The 18,091-nt window shown below is 38.6% G+C and overlaps 1 protein-coding gene across 6 annotated transcripts in view; it reads right to left on the bottom strand.

Moving 5' to 3' along the window:
* The window catches only part of USP47 (ubiquitin specific peptidase 47), a 94,675-nt gene that overhangs the window by 14,560 nt on the left and 62,024 nt on the right, over positions 1-18,091 (bottom strand). For 5 of the 6 annotated variants that reach the window (XM_073347602.1, XM_073347600.1, XM_073347603.1 and 2 more), the window contains 9 exons: positions 14,950-15,062; positions 13,552-13,656; positions 11,669-11,879; positions 11,065-11,180; positions 9,669-9,788; positions 7,517-8,294; positions 2,559-2,734; positions 2,265-2,345; positions 1,008-1,123 (listed from right to left, as the gene is read on the bottom strand). In XM_073347602.1, the coding sequence (XP_073203703.1) occupies positions 1,008-1,123; positions 2,265-2,345; positions 2,559-2,734; positions 7,517-8,294; positions 9,669-9,788; positions 11,065-11,180; positions 11,669-11,879; positions 13,552-13,656; positions 14,950-15,062 (1,816 nt within the window). The remainder of the gene's footprint in view (positions 1-1,007; positions 1,124-2,264; positions 2,346-2,558; positions 2,735-7,516; positions 8,295-9,668; positions 9,789-11,064; positions 11,181-11,668; positions 11,880-13,551; positions 13,657-14,949; positions 15,063-18,091) is intronic. The other variant, XM_073347604.1, reaches the window with a different exon arrangement.

Genomic DNA, 18,091 nt, shown 5'->3' with positions numbered 1-18,091 from the left:
ACAATATTGAAATGTTACTCTCTCTCATCTGTAGGTGGGTTACTCAGAGAGGTTTCAATTATGGCTTTTGAAACCTAGTGCTGATAAGGAGATGTTGCAAAGCTGCCATATACCAGGGAGCTCTAGGAAGGATTGTGCTTGTTAGTAGGAGTACACATGCGCAGAAGAATATGGGACGACGACTGTATCTGGCCAATCCATGGGGTGCATAAGGAGAGGGACAATGGGAAGGAAGAATGGCTTCTTAAGCAGGAATGGGAAAAAAAATTAGTGGTGTTATTCTCCCCCCAAGCTCTACCGACAGCTTTTCCTCACTAAACACATTTTTTCTTCTTAAGAAAAAAAAAAAATAGGAGAGATACTTAGAGGGTGGATGTCTGACTCACGTGGCTCATCTTGCAGATCTCCTCCAGCCCTGAGGCAAGAGGTTAAAGTGTATGGAAAAATCAGAAGAGGCAACATGTCAGAGCAATGCCACAGAGCAGCATTTGTTCTACTTCTACATAGAAATGCTTGGACTGTATCTCTCAGAGACTAGTCTTTTTATTGTGAAGTGTTTTTCTTTTCTTCCCTTTTCTGCTTTTAGAGAAGCACTGTAACCTTTAACATAGCCAACAGGCAATACCATTGTGACAGAAAAGAAGTGCAAACAGATCTGAACTTATAGATGGCAGTGGTAAGCCATTTCAAACAAAGGCATTTCCATTTAAACAGCACTCCCTCAATCTTTCCAGATGGAATGAAGGCGAGAAATTTACCACAAATTAATCTTTTATATTCACAGTTTGGCTCAGACAACACCATAACTGATCACCTTTCAACCACCTCCAAAAAAATCACTAAAAACTAGCTGGGACTGATTATATTAATACTTTCTCCCATAAAGGAGAAACAAAATTTCCTCCTAATATTTATAGCAGATCCTCTTGGCTTCTGAGGAACAGAAACAGAAGAACTCTTAGTTCTATTTAAACCAGCAGTTTTAATCTTGACTGTATGTTCTTTACCTGTCAATAGTCAGATCTAATCCACATTGCTCCCTGAGTTGAGGAAGTAGCTCCTCTTTTGACTGACGCACAGTCATTCCTTTAGCAAAAACAGCATCTAAAAGAAACTTGCATGGCTGTGAACACAACAAATATACATTTATTAGTGCTAGAATTGTTTCTTTACAAAAAGAGTAAGGAAATCAGTATCTCTCATTCGTGCTGTAGTCTTGCTCAATCTCCATCACACTAGAAAATGACAGCTGAGAACTTTGTGTGAGCAAGATATTCAATTAAACTGATTCAAAACAGGCTGCTCTCATTAGTGCATTAGTAGCTCTTTGCAGCTTATTTCCAGTTTATTTACAAACCGGAAACTTCACTGAAATAAAGGCACAGTAGTTAAGAATTAGATTGTGTACATTATTAAAACTTCAGAAACATTATAAAACATGATGGTGGCATTTGCCTTTTTCCCTAATAGAATAGATATATGGGCATTAAAATTATTTGGAAAGCTATTTTTCAATTAAATAAGTCCTGTCACCACACTGGTGCCATCCTTCTTTATTTTTAATGTGCAATTTACTGGCTCCATAGTACAGGACTTCTTCCTCTGTTGAAGAAAGCTGTTCGCATTTGGAAATTGATTTTTAATCAAAACATTGTCTGATCTTAAGTTAGTGATCAATTTCATTTCATGCATTATTCAATCAACTGTTCTTTTCTGCTTACACATCATACTAGTAACTGATGAAACTGCAGTGTATTTATTACACGTGTAAATAAAGCACAACTTGAGTGCACTTGTAAACAATGCAATTTTTATGTGGAAATTGAGACAAAACATGGACTCTACAAAGTTATTTTTACAGTCACTTAATTGTACTTTAAGTATCAAATGGGTACTTAACATGTAATCAACTATTACAAGACAGTCACTTGTTTCTAGCACTACTACAAGACTAGTCTAGTGCAAACAATTGTATCACCATATTCAATTACTGAATCTTTCTGACAGGTGTTGCTTTGCAGTATCTGATGGCAGTAAATATTCTAGCACTACATTATTGGAAAACATGACACCTATCAGAGAGTTCTTTCAATGTACACTGTCTAGTTAGGGAGGCTTTCGGGAAAGAGAATGCATGGAGTGAAAAGTGAAAATTTAGTGGGAATTTTACCCTTAAGGTTTTTTTGGGGAAAATTAAGACTAATGCATATTTCAGTGTCTTCATACATGACTTTTAGAAGATTTTAAAATATAAAATTACTTACTTCTGGCTCATTTATCAAGAGCTGGTACACTTTGACTCTGTATTCCCCCTTCTTAAGTGCTCTTCCAAGTCTAATAGTTATCTATTAATTGAAAAGAACAGTCATCAGAACTGATATTAAAAGTCAAAAGTTAGTTCTCTTCTAACATTGCATTAACACTACCAATGTAGCAAGGATGCCATGAAGTAGGGTAGTGAATTACATCCAATTAGTCTGCAAAAGTTGCCTAATCAGCCAACTAAATTTGGTTCTATTGTATAAGTTTTTAATTATTCAAAAGCTCATTTGATTAACCTTATTGTCATCAGAAAATGATGAAAGTGTCTCATTCAGCCGAACACTCTCAAACTCTTGATTGCTGGCATAGACTCGAAAGACCTTGAAGTGAGAGGAGAGAACTCCAACAAAGGGCTCCAAGTTTTGCTTGAAGGCAGACAGCGTAATTCTTTTATCAACATTCACTAGCAACCCTAAAAAACAAAAATAAAAACCCAACCTTGTGTTACAAAGTGCCCATTTAATTTGTGAAACCAGGTTTCCATACACTTGTTCACGGTTATTTGTATGGTAGCAATGCCTAAGAGTGCCAGTCATGGACCAGGTCCCTATTCACATTTTATCTATATTTGAACCTAAATGGCTTACCCACTGTCAAACAGGAAGTCTCTGGCAGAGCAGGGAACTAAACTTGGGTCTCTAGTGTCCCAGGCTAATGATCTAACCACGAGATCATTCTTCTTCTTCTTGGAATTTTACAAGTTTGAAAACTACAAAAGATTGTAACTAAATCAATTTATTCTATCTAAAAATCCATGTTTTAAAGCCCTATGGGAATTATTCTAGAATATCCTAATAATTTCTATGGGTGGACAGAATGCATCGCAGACATGTGGCAATAGGAAGGTTCCTTTGCTCAGTGTTCAACTTTACATTTAAATCCATCAGGAAATAAGCGCTTCGATTTACTGTTATATTTCAGTCTGCTTCTGTTTTGATTTCTATGTAGTTTCGTATTAGAGTTGGGAAAAGTAATAGTAATAGTAGTAATAATGTTTTCCAAATAAAGTCTTAGTATTTGGTATCATAAAGACAACATATAATATATTGCTTTTACCAACAGCAGCTTTGTGAAACTCAGTGTTGAACATAATTACACCGTAAGAAAAACAGACTTCAGGAGACTAACTGAAAGCTAGAGATCTGGTCCCCAAATTGTGGGACACACCCCATGGGGGTGCAGAGGAATGTTCGGGGGGCACGGCAGGGAGTGCCACCCAGTCCTGTTCTACCCCCAGCTCTACTTTGGCTCCCAGCCCTGTCCTGGCGTGGGGATGGGGTGGGGAGAGCAGACAGATTACATTATGGGTAAGGGTGGGGGGGAAGATATGACATCTAAATGCCTATCACTATTTATCTGGATCTAGAGCCATGGTCTAGATGTTTCTATCCCATTACCAACACTATATGCCATCCAGCTTTTATATAAGTCTCTAGCTAGCAGATGTGAATTTGAAATCCTACCCATTACCCTGCCATTGGAAGAAAGGAGCATGCTTTCCCTTCTCTTCAGCCCACCCAGGAGCCTCTTAGCTACTTCACTGTGTATGTGGGGGATGCCAAAATTCTACTCTACCGAGGATGGATGTGTTTGCTATTTCTGTACCCACCTCGCCCTGGCTGCTACAGCTCCATCAGTTGCTACTCACAGCTTTCCCAATCAGCAGATTAACTTCCCAGATTATTCTCACTTGAACTGCTGCCCACAACATTTTGAAAAGCTGTGATGAGGCCCTACAGCACTCTGTTTACAAGTTCAGAAAGGCATCACTACATTGATTCTTGTTTGAAAGGTTGCCTCTGCAACCATTAAAAACTATTAAAATAATTTTAAAGAGAAAGATCAGACACGATGATTTAGGTCCTTCAACTCTCCAGAGAAATTTTCCTATTGGCAACTAGCTTTTCAAGACCTTTTTGTATCTTCAATCTCAGTATATTATTTGTATATCAAGCTATTCAATATATTTATTGTGCTATAATTCAGTTATTTTTATACTCAACAGTAAATCTCAAAGCTTTAATGTACTAGTCCATAATGAAGAGTAACAAGAAAACCTGCTTGCTTAGAATATTTTTATTTTGTCATGTATGCAATTTGGACTAATTTAAGAATTACAATCAACTGGAGCCTACACTATTTAGACCTATTCACATTAGGCAGTATTATTCCAAGAACACTTATTTAGAGCCAAATACAACATGATGGAACACCTGTCCTACTGAAATCAATGGAACTATACAAGTAAGGCAAGCAGGATTGGTCCCTTATTTCCAGACAGGAAGAATTCTTTCAAGGGCAGATCCTCAGCTTATACAAATTGTCATAGTTCATGGACTTCAATGAAGCTATGAAAATTTACACAATTTGAGGATCTGCCCGTCTGCCAGTAACTAGCCTTTATCATTGCTCATGAGAAAGGATACAAAGAATGATGCAATTTATGGAGCTTATTTGTAATATAACATTACAAACCAAATTAAACTATTTTAAACAAGCATTTTAAACTATACTATGTAACAGTGGGAATGTGCTGCTTTTTCTAGGTTTAATCTAAAGTAACAAAAAGTACAGTGAAAGGGCCTTATGACAAATGATTGCTAAAACAGGAGAAAATACATAGATACATTAAGTGATTTATGGATGCTCTCCAACTGAGTTATTTTCTGAAGAGAAATCTAAGTATAACTCCAAACTTAACACACTTCAAAACTGTTCATGCTGCTGTACAAAATATATTTCAGCAATTTTTCCTCAATATACCACCAATTCATACAATGCAATAAGAAAGCATAAAAATTAACCTAAGAAACTAATACTTTTGTTTACCTATTTCTGTAAAATTGATCAGTATTTGCAGCGGTTCAAAACCAGATTAGGAAGAAAGTCTTTTCAAGTTTTAAAGGTAGATTTTTACAATTTTTATTCTGACTTCTGCAGTATCCATTGTGACAGCAGGCCAGATGGCTATAGAAAAGTAGTGGGAGACAGATATATTAGCTCCAGGCTAAACAAATCCCTGGTACCACGTTAAGTGAAATGGAAGCTGCTCCAGGTCAATTAAGACACCTGGGGCCAATTAAAAACTTTCCAGAAGGCAGGAAGAATGCTAGGTTGATTGGGACACCTGAAGCCAATCAGGGGCTGGCTGAAACTAGTTATAAGCCTCCCCATCAGTCAGGTGGGTGTGCATGTCAGGAGCTGTGGGAGGAAGTTGTGCTGTTGGAGAGACTGAGTAGTACACACCATATCAGGCACAAGGAAGGAGGCCCTGAGGTAAGAGTGAAGTGGAGCTTGAGGAAGTGAGGGCTGCTGTGGGGGAAGTAGCCCAGGGAATTGTACATGTCATGTTTCTAAAAGGTCAGCTACCATAGCTGATACTATTAGGGTCCCTGGGCTGGAGCCCAGAGTAGAGGGTGGGCCCGGGCTCCCCCCCCACCTTTGCCCCCTGATTAATCACTGAGACTGGGAGACAACAGAGACAGTGCAAGAAAGGATAACTTCTCCTCACCTCCCTCACTGGCGTATGATGAAAATGGCTCAGTAGACTGTGACCCTTGTCTCTAGAGAAAGAAGGGTTACGTGGAGGGTCATAGTGAGCCTCTGAGGCTAGTGAAATCCGCCAGGAAACGCGGGACCCACGGAGGCAAGGACAGAGCTTTGTCACACTATGATTCTCTAATTGCGGTTTTATAATAAAAATAAATGTTCAGTAAATGCTGTGTATCAAAACCATAGCTACAGGTTACAAAGGAAGTTTATTTACTCTATTCTTACTACTTCAAAATGTCTGGTTTCATAAAAATCCTTCAGTTCACAAAAAAAGTCCATTACCACCCACATTTTCACTTGGTTATCTCTTTTAACATCCTAATGTAAATTTATACTACTTTAGATATCTTATATTTTTCTTACTTCCCAAACTTCTCTTCACTTTAATTGCTGCTATTAATTTCATGCCAATCTCTTCATTATATACCACCTACAAATAATCTAATATGGCTTTGTTCTTCTTTTCTATATACATACGTTTAAAAAAATAGTATAAAATATATGTTCAGGATCAACAGCAATAGGACTCATTTGTGTTAGACTCTTCAAATTTGGTATATCATTTTATTTGGGACCAGATATTCCCCTGTACTTAACCTACTGTCCTGAGGTTAGTGAAGCTCCACGTGCTCTAGAAACCTAAAGGATCAATAGCTGTGGAAACAAAATGCATTTTGTTCCACAGGAATTCAAGTCTCTTTACAATAAAAATATCTAAACAAAAATGATAGTATCAAAATTGTTAGGGTAAGTTATCACTACTATTTGCTCTTTGTCCTACAATGTGTTTGCTTGTAGCTCATTGTATGAAGTCAGACAAGCTATATTGCATCTACCCTCTAGCCATTTTTTTCAATAAATATATACAAGGTGCTATTTCCACGAAAATGAAGAATTATGACGGTCATTCTGTTGTTCACTGGGAAACTTCACCACTTTTCTTACAAGAGCGAAAGTATTGTAACATGGCTTAGCAAGAGAACATGAAAATATATTGTTGCCACATTGCTAAGCATTTTGAAAAAATGCGTTAAAACTGAGTGCTTCAATGGTCTAGTTCAGCAGTTCTCAAAAACTTTAGCAATCCAAGGATCCCCATTTTGATTTAAAATTTTTCGAGGATCCCCAAGTCCCCCTCTCAGCCTTAGGCCCCACCCCCCACTCTACTCCTTCCCCCAAGGTCCCACCCCGTCCCACCTCTTCCTGCCCCCAGCTCACTCCATCCCCCTCCATCGCCCATTCTTCCCCACCCTCACTCACTTTCACGAGGCTGGGGCGCAGGAGTGTGGGATGCAGGCTCTGGAAGGAAGTTTGGGTGCAGGAGTTCCAGGAGCAGCACAGAGTCACGGCAGGCAGGGAGCCTGCCTTAGCCCTGCTGCACTGCCAGACTTTTAGCACCTAAAATCTCCCAGTTTGGCTTCAGTAGCCTCTGGGAGCTGGAGCTAGAGCCTGATTCTGGGAGGCGCTGGGAGGGGAAGGAATTGATCAGCGTGGCCCGGGGACCCCCAGGGGTCTGCAGACCCCAGTTTGAGAAACCCTGGTCTAGTTACATTTTAACAGCCTGTAAAAAAACAAAAAAGTGTCTCCATGTTAAAAGATAGATGGATTAAAAGGTATTTAATAAAATAGAATAAATACATACATTTCTGTCCTTCTCCTGAACCTTCATCTGCAGCATATGGCTCTGCTTTGAAGTACATGTATTGTGCTTCTCCCATACTCTTGCCACTTTCGTCATATTCACTGTCAGTTCCAGAATCTTCTTCTGCTGTGTCCCAGGTTTCTTTTTTTCCTTCATTTGCTTTAGATCTCCTACTACTTGTGATGCTATGAGAGTCAAGTCCATTAGCCAAGGGGATCGGGGCATTGTCCACATTGCACAAAGTGTCACTGCTGTGACTGGAACTAAGAATATCACTGTCCACTGAACTTGTGCTTCTGTCATTATTCACATCAGAATCTGACCGCTCCTCTGACTGGAAATTTTCTGGATCAGAAATCTGAGTTTGGTTTTCAAGTTCTCTGTTTTCTGCTGATGCTAAAGAGTCTACCTCATTCAAAGGTGATTCAATGTTTTCAAAGTCACTTGTTTCTGTGCTCTTGCTACTGTCTCCATTATCCCCCTCCTGCTCTTGCTGTAATGACAAGCTTTTGAGTTTTTCAGTGCTCTCTTCCAGGATAGCCTCTACAGATATCATATTACCCAGAGATCCTTTCACTCTTGCACAGGCTTCATCCAAATTGCCCGAATCTCCACTCGCTTTTTGATTGACTGTCCTTTTAAATTGAGACCCAGGAGAGTGTTCTGGCAATGAAACATATAGCCTGATTGTGTTTGCATGACGATCCAAAAGTTTCCACAAATGGGAGTCCGTATATACCATCTGGCGATCCAAAGACTCTGAACTTTCAACGAATACCTAAATATAAAATCATACAATTATTCTAAATAACTACATTACTAAGTAGTATAGGCAACAACATACAATATATACTAGTATTCAGAATGCATTGGAAAGATGACAGTATAAAAAATTACTCTGTTTTTAAATCCTAGTTTTAGAGGAGATTTAATAAAGGATACCTAGCCTATTAATCATTTTGAGAGCTAAATAATTTAGTTTTGCATATATTAAATAATCATACTAGGCAGATTACAAATAAGTTGTAAATAGGTGGATAGGGCTCCTACCAGCACTATTTCATAACTAAAATATTGTAGGCCAAATTATTAAAAACACTTTCCTACATCTAGAAGGGTAATATGCATACAGAGTAAGCTGCACCTGTGCACTTGTATTTTTATGATGGAGTCAAGGTTAAGACCCTTTTGGAAGAGGGACCTTAAGTCTCTTATTTGATTTTATGATATTGTTTAAGAAAGTGCAAGCCCTTAAATATATGCATGGTTGATGCAAAACCATAGGTTATTTGCATCTTAAGATTCAAAGGGCTGTTTTGGTGGGAGGTGAATTCCTGTTTCCCTTCCTCAAAGGTTTCCATGCTTTATTGAGATTTCCTCAGATGAAAAGGTTTTGATGCAAGCTCATTATGGAGTCGATCAATACTGTTATTTTGCTCAGCTACAGAACAATACAAAGCCCTCACAAACCCCTGCTGATCCAGATGCAATATTCCTGTGTAGCAACATGTTCTGATACCAACAAACCATTCTTGACCCCAAGCCTCAAAGCCAGAAGATAATTAATGGAAGAAATGTCCCCTGTGACCAGTTAAACCACCACAACAGTAGACACCAAGACAAAGCTCCATATGCCAAAATACAAAATTATTCAAGTTCTCACCTGCACTAAGAAGCTACTGTTGGAAATATTTACTATAAATACTCTGATCAAAGCTACCAGATTGTAAGAACAGGTTTTTTGTTTGTGTTTAAGTTCTGAAGGAACTCCCTTTCCAGGAACAGATATAATGGTCCAGGGTCTTGAAATACAAATTATACCAGTCTGTGAGCAATAGACTGCCCCAGCTGCCTTCATAAGATCCAAGCACTAATGCTGTTGAACATCAAAGATCAGTCAGATTGCAGAACGCTGGAAACAGCTCAACCTTGTCTTATCCATCTGGTTTCAGATAACTCTCTTACCCTAGCTCTCCTAACAGTACAAAATTTGTGAGGTTCTCAAACTGAGAGGGGATTTTGGTCTGAAGAAAAAAAATGAAGTAAATTATATATCCAGTTCTACATAGATTTTTCTAACTTTTACAATACTTAAGTAATGGTTATAAATATATTAGAAAAGAATGATTTAAAAAACAAACAGAGATCTTACCTTATTACTTCGAAAAAAACCTTCAGCTTTCAGTGTTTTGTTGCCCACACTGAGAAGACGCAAGTCATTGTAGCAACGTTCCAGTACTACCCGCATCGTTTCAGCAGGCAGACGTACAGCCTACAACACCATAATGCAGTTTAAGAAAAACAGAATATCCTTTCATAAATATTTTTACTTGATTTCTAAAAGCTACCACATGGGAGGAAAAACTTGGGTTATTATTAGAATATGTAAAATAAAGAGATTAAATCAGCCTGATTAAACTGTTTAAAAAGTTTGAAGGGAACAGTACAAACCATTCAGTCTCACTGTTTTCACCTTGTCATACAGGATGAGAACAAGGGTACCTTAATGAAATTAGAAGGCAATAAATTCAGAACTTTTGAAATTCACTTCTGCAGGAGGTCAGTAACAAACAAATGTTTTTAAGAGGGTTGGTTAAATTTTTAAATGGCTAGATATTTGTAGCTGTGCAAGTTAAGACGACTGGATTCTTTGCACTCTCTCATTCTTCAGGACATAATCTGACTGACTATCTTCTGAAACATCAAGTATTCCCCACTGGTCAGCCATTTTCTATAAGGAGTTTTGATAAAATAAGTTGAGTAAAATTTTATTTTTGAAAGCAAACACAAAAACAGGATCGGTTTCAAACCCTGTGAAATAGAAACAACTGCAAAATTTTGAATTTTGCAGGAGATTTTTTCCTTCTTTTTCCCGTGATATTTCATATTAGGAAAAGTTATATGGGAAGTTACATAAGGACTGACTAAGCTCAGTTTTATTCCACTATAATTCTAATAGCGACAGTGGAGTTACTGTAGTCTTATACCACTACAATGATGGTGAATCAGCCCCCAAATGAAGGCATCCTAATGCCATATAAAGTGGTCAAAAGTGTGAACCTGCAAGAGCAGTAAAACGCAGTAATCCCATAATAAAACAAATTCTACCTCACCTATTTAGAAGCTGAAATTCAGATTTCAGGATTACGCTGGAATTTGAGCCATATATATTCATTCATATTAACGCTGATTGTGAGATTCCCTGTTGAGCCTCTGAGGGGCAGCACAGAACTTTCAGCTCTGGGGATGAAGGGATTTATCCTAATTCTTCGCTGTTCTCAGGGAAGGAGAGGACAGCAGCACTACATATTATTACCCTACCACTAGCATGCTGCCTACACCAGGGGCTTGTGAGGGAGTCTTTGCATGCAACTGTACACGTCTTTTTCTGTGTCTGTGTCACAGGAATCTTCCCCTGGCTGGATATGGGGCTGTCGGATCCCTTTTATGTAGTCTGAAGGCATGGGAGCAACATGAGGTTCTCACCCATGGTATTTAAATCATACTATGTTTTCATATTTAGATTGAATTAAAAAACTATAAATTACCTTTGAAATGAGTTCCTTGAATTCTGTAACTGTCTGATTCAAATAAGCTCGCACACTGATAGAAGGAGCAACAGATTCAGTCTTTAGGTCTACTACATGAACCTTCACCATAACCTCTGTAGCAAAGAGAAAATATGGTACAAGACATGATTCAGTTAAAAAAAATAGAAGTGTGATGTTTACAGTATACCGTTTAAAGACCATCATTAAATACACGTGTTTTAACTCACTCCACTAGCAGTCACAATCACAGCATTCTACTTTCAGGCAGTAAGATAAGCAACTGATTTAATGCCAACTAGATAAAAATGTTATTCAGTGTATTGTCTAATTATTGCAAAGCTTTCTAGCACTGCTTTAATTAGACTGTCAGCATCTGCTACATAAAAATGTAACAATTAAAACAGTTAACACTTCTGAATGCTGCAGGTTTTACTAGAATCTAATTCAAGAAAAAGATCTCATCCATTCACACTCTTAAGCATTTTTGTTTCACATTGCAGAGTTTGTATTTATCATCATCATCATCATCATCATCACCACCACCACACCATACATTATAAACTTTAAGCTGATTTTGGATTTACAGAACTATATTTCTTACCTCCAGGTTTATAACACTGGAAAATCTGGTCAGGTCTTCTTGTTTCCAAAAGTAAATCAAACATGTATGTTGATTTGACTCCTCCAAGTAAGAGTCCCATTGGTATATCCTCCTCCTCCTCCTCAAATGATCGCTCCAAATAATCATGGAACTCATCATATTTAACAAGACGACAGCAGTCCAAAGGAACTGCTTCTTCTATATCCATTATCTAGAATGTAAATGCAGAAGTGAAATTAAATACTATTTCACAATAATGTATATATATTTTTTCTTTAACAATGCATTTCTTTCCACTCCCACAATAGCCCTTTGAGAATCCTGGCATGGTTCTTCCTGGCTGCATTAACTTCTCACATGAATCCTGACCTAGCTAAGGTCCTACTACCACTACCCTTTCTCCCACACATCTCTTGGCACACACAGTATTTAACTGGTAATGCCACTTGGATTATGACTTTGCAGGTCAAACAATCCCAAATAAAAGTGAAAGAGCTGCTGTGCTCAGAACCTTATGCTACTACTTTTATCAGGCCAACAGAAGAACGTTTGAGGTTTGTTTTTCAAACTAGACAGAGTGGTTGAAGACAAATTTGTCCTGCTCAAAGCAACTATGACGAGAGAGAAGAATACAAGTGAAACCCAGCGTAGTTGGAGAGGATTGTGGAAACAGGGACCTTGAGCACCTGAAGACACAATCTAAGAAAAATGTCTGGACAACAACGAAGGTTACATATTGGCTATAAGCGGTGACTTCAGGGCCATGGCATAAGTACTGTAAAGCCCCAATTAATAGAGTCATGTGATCACGTCACAATGTGAACTTTCAGTTTAAAAAACTAAGCTCCTATTCCACGATTGCAAAGAAAAGCTTGAAAATATGATGTAAGAGTACCTGACGGAGCAGCATCTGCACATAGAGCTATTGTTTCAGGCTAAGAGGAATGAATTGCCCCATGCATCTCAAATGGGGTATTCACTCCAAGACCCCCTGCTCTGGAGGGCCATGCTAACACCACTCTGGCAGATAACATGGTGAGAGGCAGGAATGAAAGAACACAGCAGGTCCAATCCATCCACCAAAGCAGATACACCCCAGCTGCTGGGGTTAGCACTGAAGGGCCCACATGCTACCACTACTTTTGTGTTGGTGGTGGTGGGAGGGGGTTTCCGGAGGTGAGGGTGGCAAGCAGAGACTGACCTTGCTGCCTCTTGTAGGAAGGAGATGGAACCCCACTGTGGCTGCCCCCCGGCAACCCTGTCACCACTACATTACACAGGAGTTGTGGTATGCCTAGGGTCCTGGATTTCCTTAATCCGTCCCTGGCCTGGTTGTCCTTTATAGTTGGATGTCTTTTGAAATCTGAGCATCTACAACACATGCTTCTTTTAGTCTATCTGAAAAGTCTCATCCATTGGCCCTCTAGAATTAGGAATAATGTCACTGGATCAAGTGTTCAGAAGCCTTCATGACAATTATCTTTTGCCTATATTTATTTTCACGCTATTACTGCGATCCTACTATAAACTGTCATACTTCCTCAAAGTATGGAGATTAGAGTTAAATCACTGATAGAAGAAAAAAAATCACTTGTGATAAACCAACCACGAAGATGGCATTGAGGTTTCAGAATATGGTATGTAAAGTCAAACTGGTTTTTAAAAGGAAGTGTTGGTGCCACACCAATTATACAAAAACCTCATAGCTATCAACGGAATAGCTGTCAGTAGTATCAAAATAGAATGCCTTGTGCTGCTTTTCTATATAAAAGAGCAGTCAAAGATGGTAATATGAACATTCAAAAATATACTATGGACAAATATTATGCATCCGTCAAATTACATCAGCCAGTTTTGCTACATTGCCAGGCCTGATGCTGTACCTTGTAAGCTATTTCTACAGCTTCCTTCAGTGTCTTGTCCTTATGAACTTCTAATTTATTCTCCATCATTATTTGTTTCACAGGATGCATGCAGAACAATTTTATCTGTAAAAACATCAATAAAATTAATAAACTTAGTCTGTCACAAACGTATTTGCAAATACAGTACACTGTCATTTATTCAAAATCCTATTACCAGAAAATCTGATCCCAGTGTGACCCCAATTAGCCTTACAATAATCATCTGCTAATAAGTTGTCAGTGAGCCTTTTAGCACCTATTAATGCTAACCAACAGCTTTGCTCTTTTAATGCTTTACATTCTGTACTTTAATAAAGAGTTAGTTATTGAATTTATTTTCAATAGCATTATTTTTAATTCTTTAACAACGTACTAAGTGTTAAGCATTAACACCACAAAGCTATTGATTAGCTCCAACAGGTGCTAAGAGGCTAACTGAGAACCTATTAGCAGGTGATTCACTAACATAGGGCTACATGCGTGAAACTGCAGCTCAAAATACAACTTTCTTTTATCCAAATGCCTGGATATCTGAAAGTTTGGGGTGTCTTCCTGGCCATTTGGATAAATGGACCATACTGTAATGTCTTTTAGTGTAAAACCATGTTTGAATGGACAGCGATATCTTGAACCAACCAAACAAAACACACCTGGAGCAGTTCTTCAGCTTTTGCCTTATTTCAACTGATTGAAAACATTTTAAAAGGCAACACTGGGGTGAAGGTGGAAGAGAAACTGAATAGTAGTATTTGCTGAACAAAAGGTTTAAAATTACAAGTCATAAAGTGCCAGATCCAGAACTATAGAGATTGTCTACTATTTGGTCAATGTTCAATATAAAGAAATAAATTTCCTCTCTCAAAATCTACCAACAAGGGATGTGAAAGTACAGTTTCATGTTAATATAATTTTTAAGGCTGTACAGTGCTGTCACTGCAAAATAGCATCTGCTCTTAAGGCAGACTGATTGAAATTCACCCTAAGAACTGCATGATCACAGCTCCCATACTTTTTCTTGTTATATATTTTCAACCAGAAATTTAAATTTAAAAACCAGACAAGGAATCTCATTTCTGAAGGAAACTTCTAGGGGCCACACTGGTATACAGAAAGATTTTGAGTGTCAAAGACTGCTAAAATATGGCACTTTTGTTTACTTAGTGATTTAAAATTCTGTAATCTAGCTGACTACAGATGATAGCCCTCCACTTTGTATGGCATTCAGATATGTAGCGCCTTAGTTTTTATTGAGTTACCTATGTAAATACTTCACACACTCACTGTAAGACTCATGGTATTGTAGTAATCATTTACAGCATATTTCAACTGTTCTTAACAGAAGTGTAGAGTCAATGTTAAGCAACCTGGAATTCTAACCTTGCAAGTATTGCGCTCAATTTCACGTTGCTTCTTTTCTTGCTCTTCTAACTCTTTTTCTTTCTGTACCAATTGCTTAATATGCTCTGGATATTCATTCACTTCAAGAAATTCTATAAATAAAAACAAATTAAATGGTGATTAAAAGGAAGCCTACTTTTTAAATGGCACTTTTTTGTAGAATTCTTCACTGTTTGCAATATCCTCTCAGCAACCTGACTAATTCCTCCCTTCCTACTTTACTCTTTTCAGTTAAACTACTGACTGTTTTCGCCTGTGTTTTAAGGCGAGGTGAAGTCAACTTGATGTTATTTCTTCATTTGTACTCCAGCATTATCAAAGAGGTTAGAATTCCACTGAAGATAGTTTTCAGAGTAGCAGCCATGTTAGTCTGTATTCACAAAAAGAAAAGGAGTACTTGTGGCACCTTAGAGACTAACAAATTTATTTGAGCATAAGCTTTCATGAGCATCCGATGAAGCGAGCTGTAGCTCACGAAAGCTTATGCTCAAATAAATTTGTTAGTCTCTAAGGTGCCACAAGTACTCCTTTTCTTTTTACTAAGGATAGCGTTAGATAATAATGCAGAGTCAGCAAGGAGTTTTGCTGTTTATCAAGGGAGTCAAGACTGAAGACTATGTTCTAAAGAAGAAGTTTATTACAATCAGCTCACTCACCATCCTGGAATAGGAGAATATTACAACTTATATCATCGATATCATGATAAAATGAATGTGTTCTTTTTAACATAGAGCAGTGCACTAAGTAAGATTCTGTCTACAAAGGGAGAAATGTAGAATCTGTGACATTTCTCAAAAAGTTTAAGGAGGAACAAGTTAACACCTGCAAATGAAGCTGTCTTTTGGCCTACAAGTGTCACGCCCTGTGGAACTGGACACAATCCTAAAAAGTAGTTTAGGATGTCACCTCCTTTGTAGAAGATGTGGGCTGGCCATAGTTAGGCATTGGACAATATGAAAATCATAAAGGTTAGACACGGATGATGCTGAAAATTGAGAATCCTCACAATTTTTGTTTCCTGAGAAAATACTATCCAGTGTATCTTTGTGAAAACGTGCTCAGCAGTTGATTAAAATTACAGGTTTTGTGGCACTTCGGAGTAAATAGCATATGGAAATTAATGGTTCTTGCTGGAAATGACCAATATTTCAGTCATTCAAATTTTGCATCACGTCTATGTTCTCTTCTCTTAGATATTCTATTTTAGCCATATATTTTGTAAAAATCCTTGGGCTGACAGCATTCTATCACCAAGTAACTCAACCTATTGCAAGCTGGAGGATTGTTTAATGGTCTCTAATTCGTATCTTTGTTTCCACTAAAGGATATGATATTTCTTTATAGCTATTTTATACTTAAAGCAACCCAACTTCTCAGAAATCATTGGAACCTGGTACTAAGCCTATAGTTGTTCTCTTGTAATTTTATTCCCTGTTACACACAAAATGTTGTATTTCCTTCGAAGCTAGAAGTATACCATTATTCATTGCATGGAGAAAAATACTGGCATGGGACAGGGATAAGGAAGTTACTTGCCTTATGGTAACTGGAGGTTCTTCAAGATGCACATTCTCTATCTGTATTCCACTGTGGAACAAACATGTGCTCCATGTGCCCCAAGTCAGACTACTTTGGAAGTAGTGTCCGTTGGCATGCACCTGGTGCCCTTACCCTCGGGCCTCCAAATGAGGAATTAAAGGGCATTTCGGCCAACCGCCTTTCTAGTTCCTTCTTTACCACAAATCCAAGTGAGGTCTGAAGCACAGGGACCACACATCACAAATAACCTCCAGTTACTACCAGAAATCTCCTCCTCCTCTTTGAGCCCTGATCCCTATGTGTATTCTACTGAGTGACTGACGAGCAATACTCAAGAAGGAGGAAAGGGCAAGGTTGCAGGCAGCAGAGCAGCTTGAAGGACTGCTGTCCCAAAGGATCCTTCAGCAGCAGAGTACTGTACTTGAGCATAATATCTCGCAAAATATGTATGGGAGTCCATGTCACTGCTTTACAAATGTCAACCAGATATACTTCCTGAAGAAATGCTGTAGATGTTGCTTTTGCTCTTGTGTAGAATGAGCCCTCAGACCCTTGTGATGGAGGAAGGTGAGAAAATTGACAGTAAGATACAACCAGAAATCCACTTCATGATCCTCAGAGGAGACAGTTTGACCTCGGACTTTTTCCTCCATAGAGAAAAAGAGTAGGAGATTTTCTAAATCAATTGTGTCTTTTGTACATAGAAGGTTGGGATCAACAGGGTTCCCAATTGACCTACCTTCCTGGCTGAGGTGATAGCCACAAGGAATGCAACTTTCATAAATAAATGAGAAGTGGAACATGTAGCTAATGGGTTGAAGGGAAGCTTTGACAGAGCTTACAGCACAAGGTTCAAATGAGGGGCAGGCTTCCTTTCTGGTGGAAAGGTTCTAATTAGGTCCTTTAAGAATCTGATAGTCAAGGGGTGAGTGAAAACCAAGTAACCATCAGATGGCACATACTGCCTGCTGCCAGGTGGACTCGTACAAAACTCATGGAAATGCCATCCATTTTGAGAAAAAGACGACAGTCCAAAATTGAGGGAATATCCTCTTACTTGGGCTTCTGACATGCCCTGATGGAGAAACGCTTCCATTTGGCTGAACAGGATTTCCTACTGAAGCTTTCTGCTGTTAAGGACCGTTTGTAGGGATTCCAAACAGGAAAGTTCTAGGTGTTGATGGCCATCCAAAAACCAAGCTGTAGGCTGAAGCATATTGGGGTTGGGATGCTTGATTCTGCCCCTCTCCTGGGTCAAGAGATCAGAAAATGATTGGATGCCAGCAGGATAACAGCCACTGGAAGTACGGGAACCAAAACTGTCTGGGCCAATGAGGATGACTCTTGCCGTGTCTTGATGAATTTTCTAAGGTAGGATCAGTAAAGAAGGAAAGGTGTAGCTCAGATGACCCAATGATAAAAGAAGGAGAGCATCACCCTGAGAGCGTAGACCTAGAGCACCTCTGGAGCAACGCACGTTGCATTTCTTCTTCGTTTGGGAGCTGAACAGAACTGAGTGAAAATGTCGTCTACTACTGACTTGTGCAATTCCCATTCGTGATAGATGGCAAAACGCCTGAAA

This window comes from Lepidochelys kempii, chromosome 6 (genome assembly GCF_965140265.1).
Source record: "Lepidochelys kempii isolate rLepKem1 chromosome 6, rLepKem1.hap2, whole genome shotgun sequence".
Taxonomy (NCBI): domain Eukaryota; kingdom Metazoa; phylum Chordata; order Testudines; family Cheloniidae; genus Lepidochelys; species Lepidochelys kempii.
The sequence above is the reverse complement of the archived record's forward strand: the minus strand, read 5'-3'. Positions and strand labels throughout refer to the sequence as shown.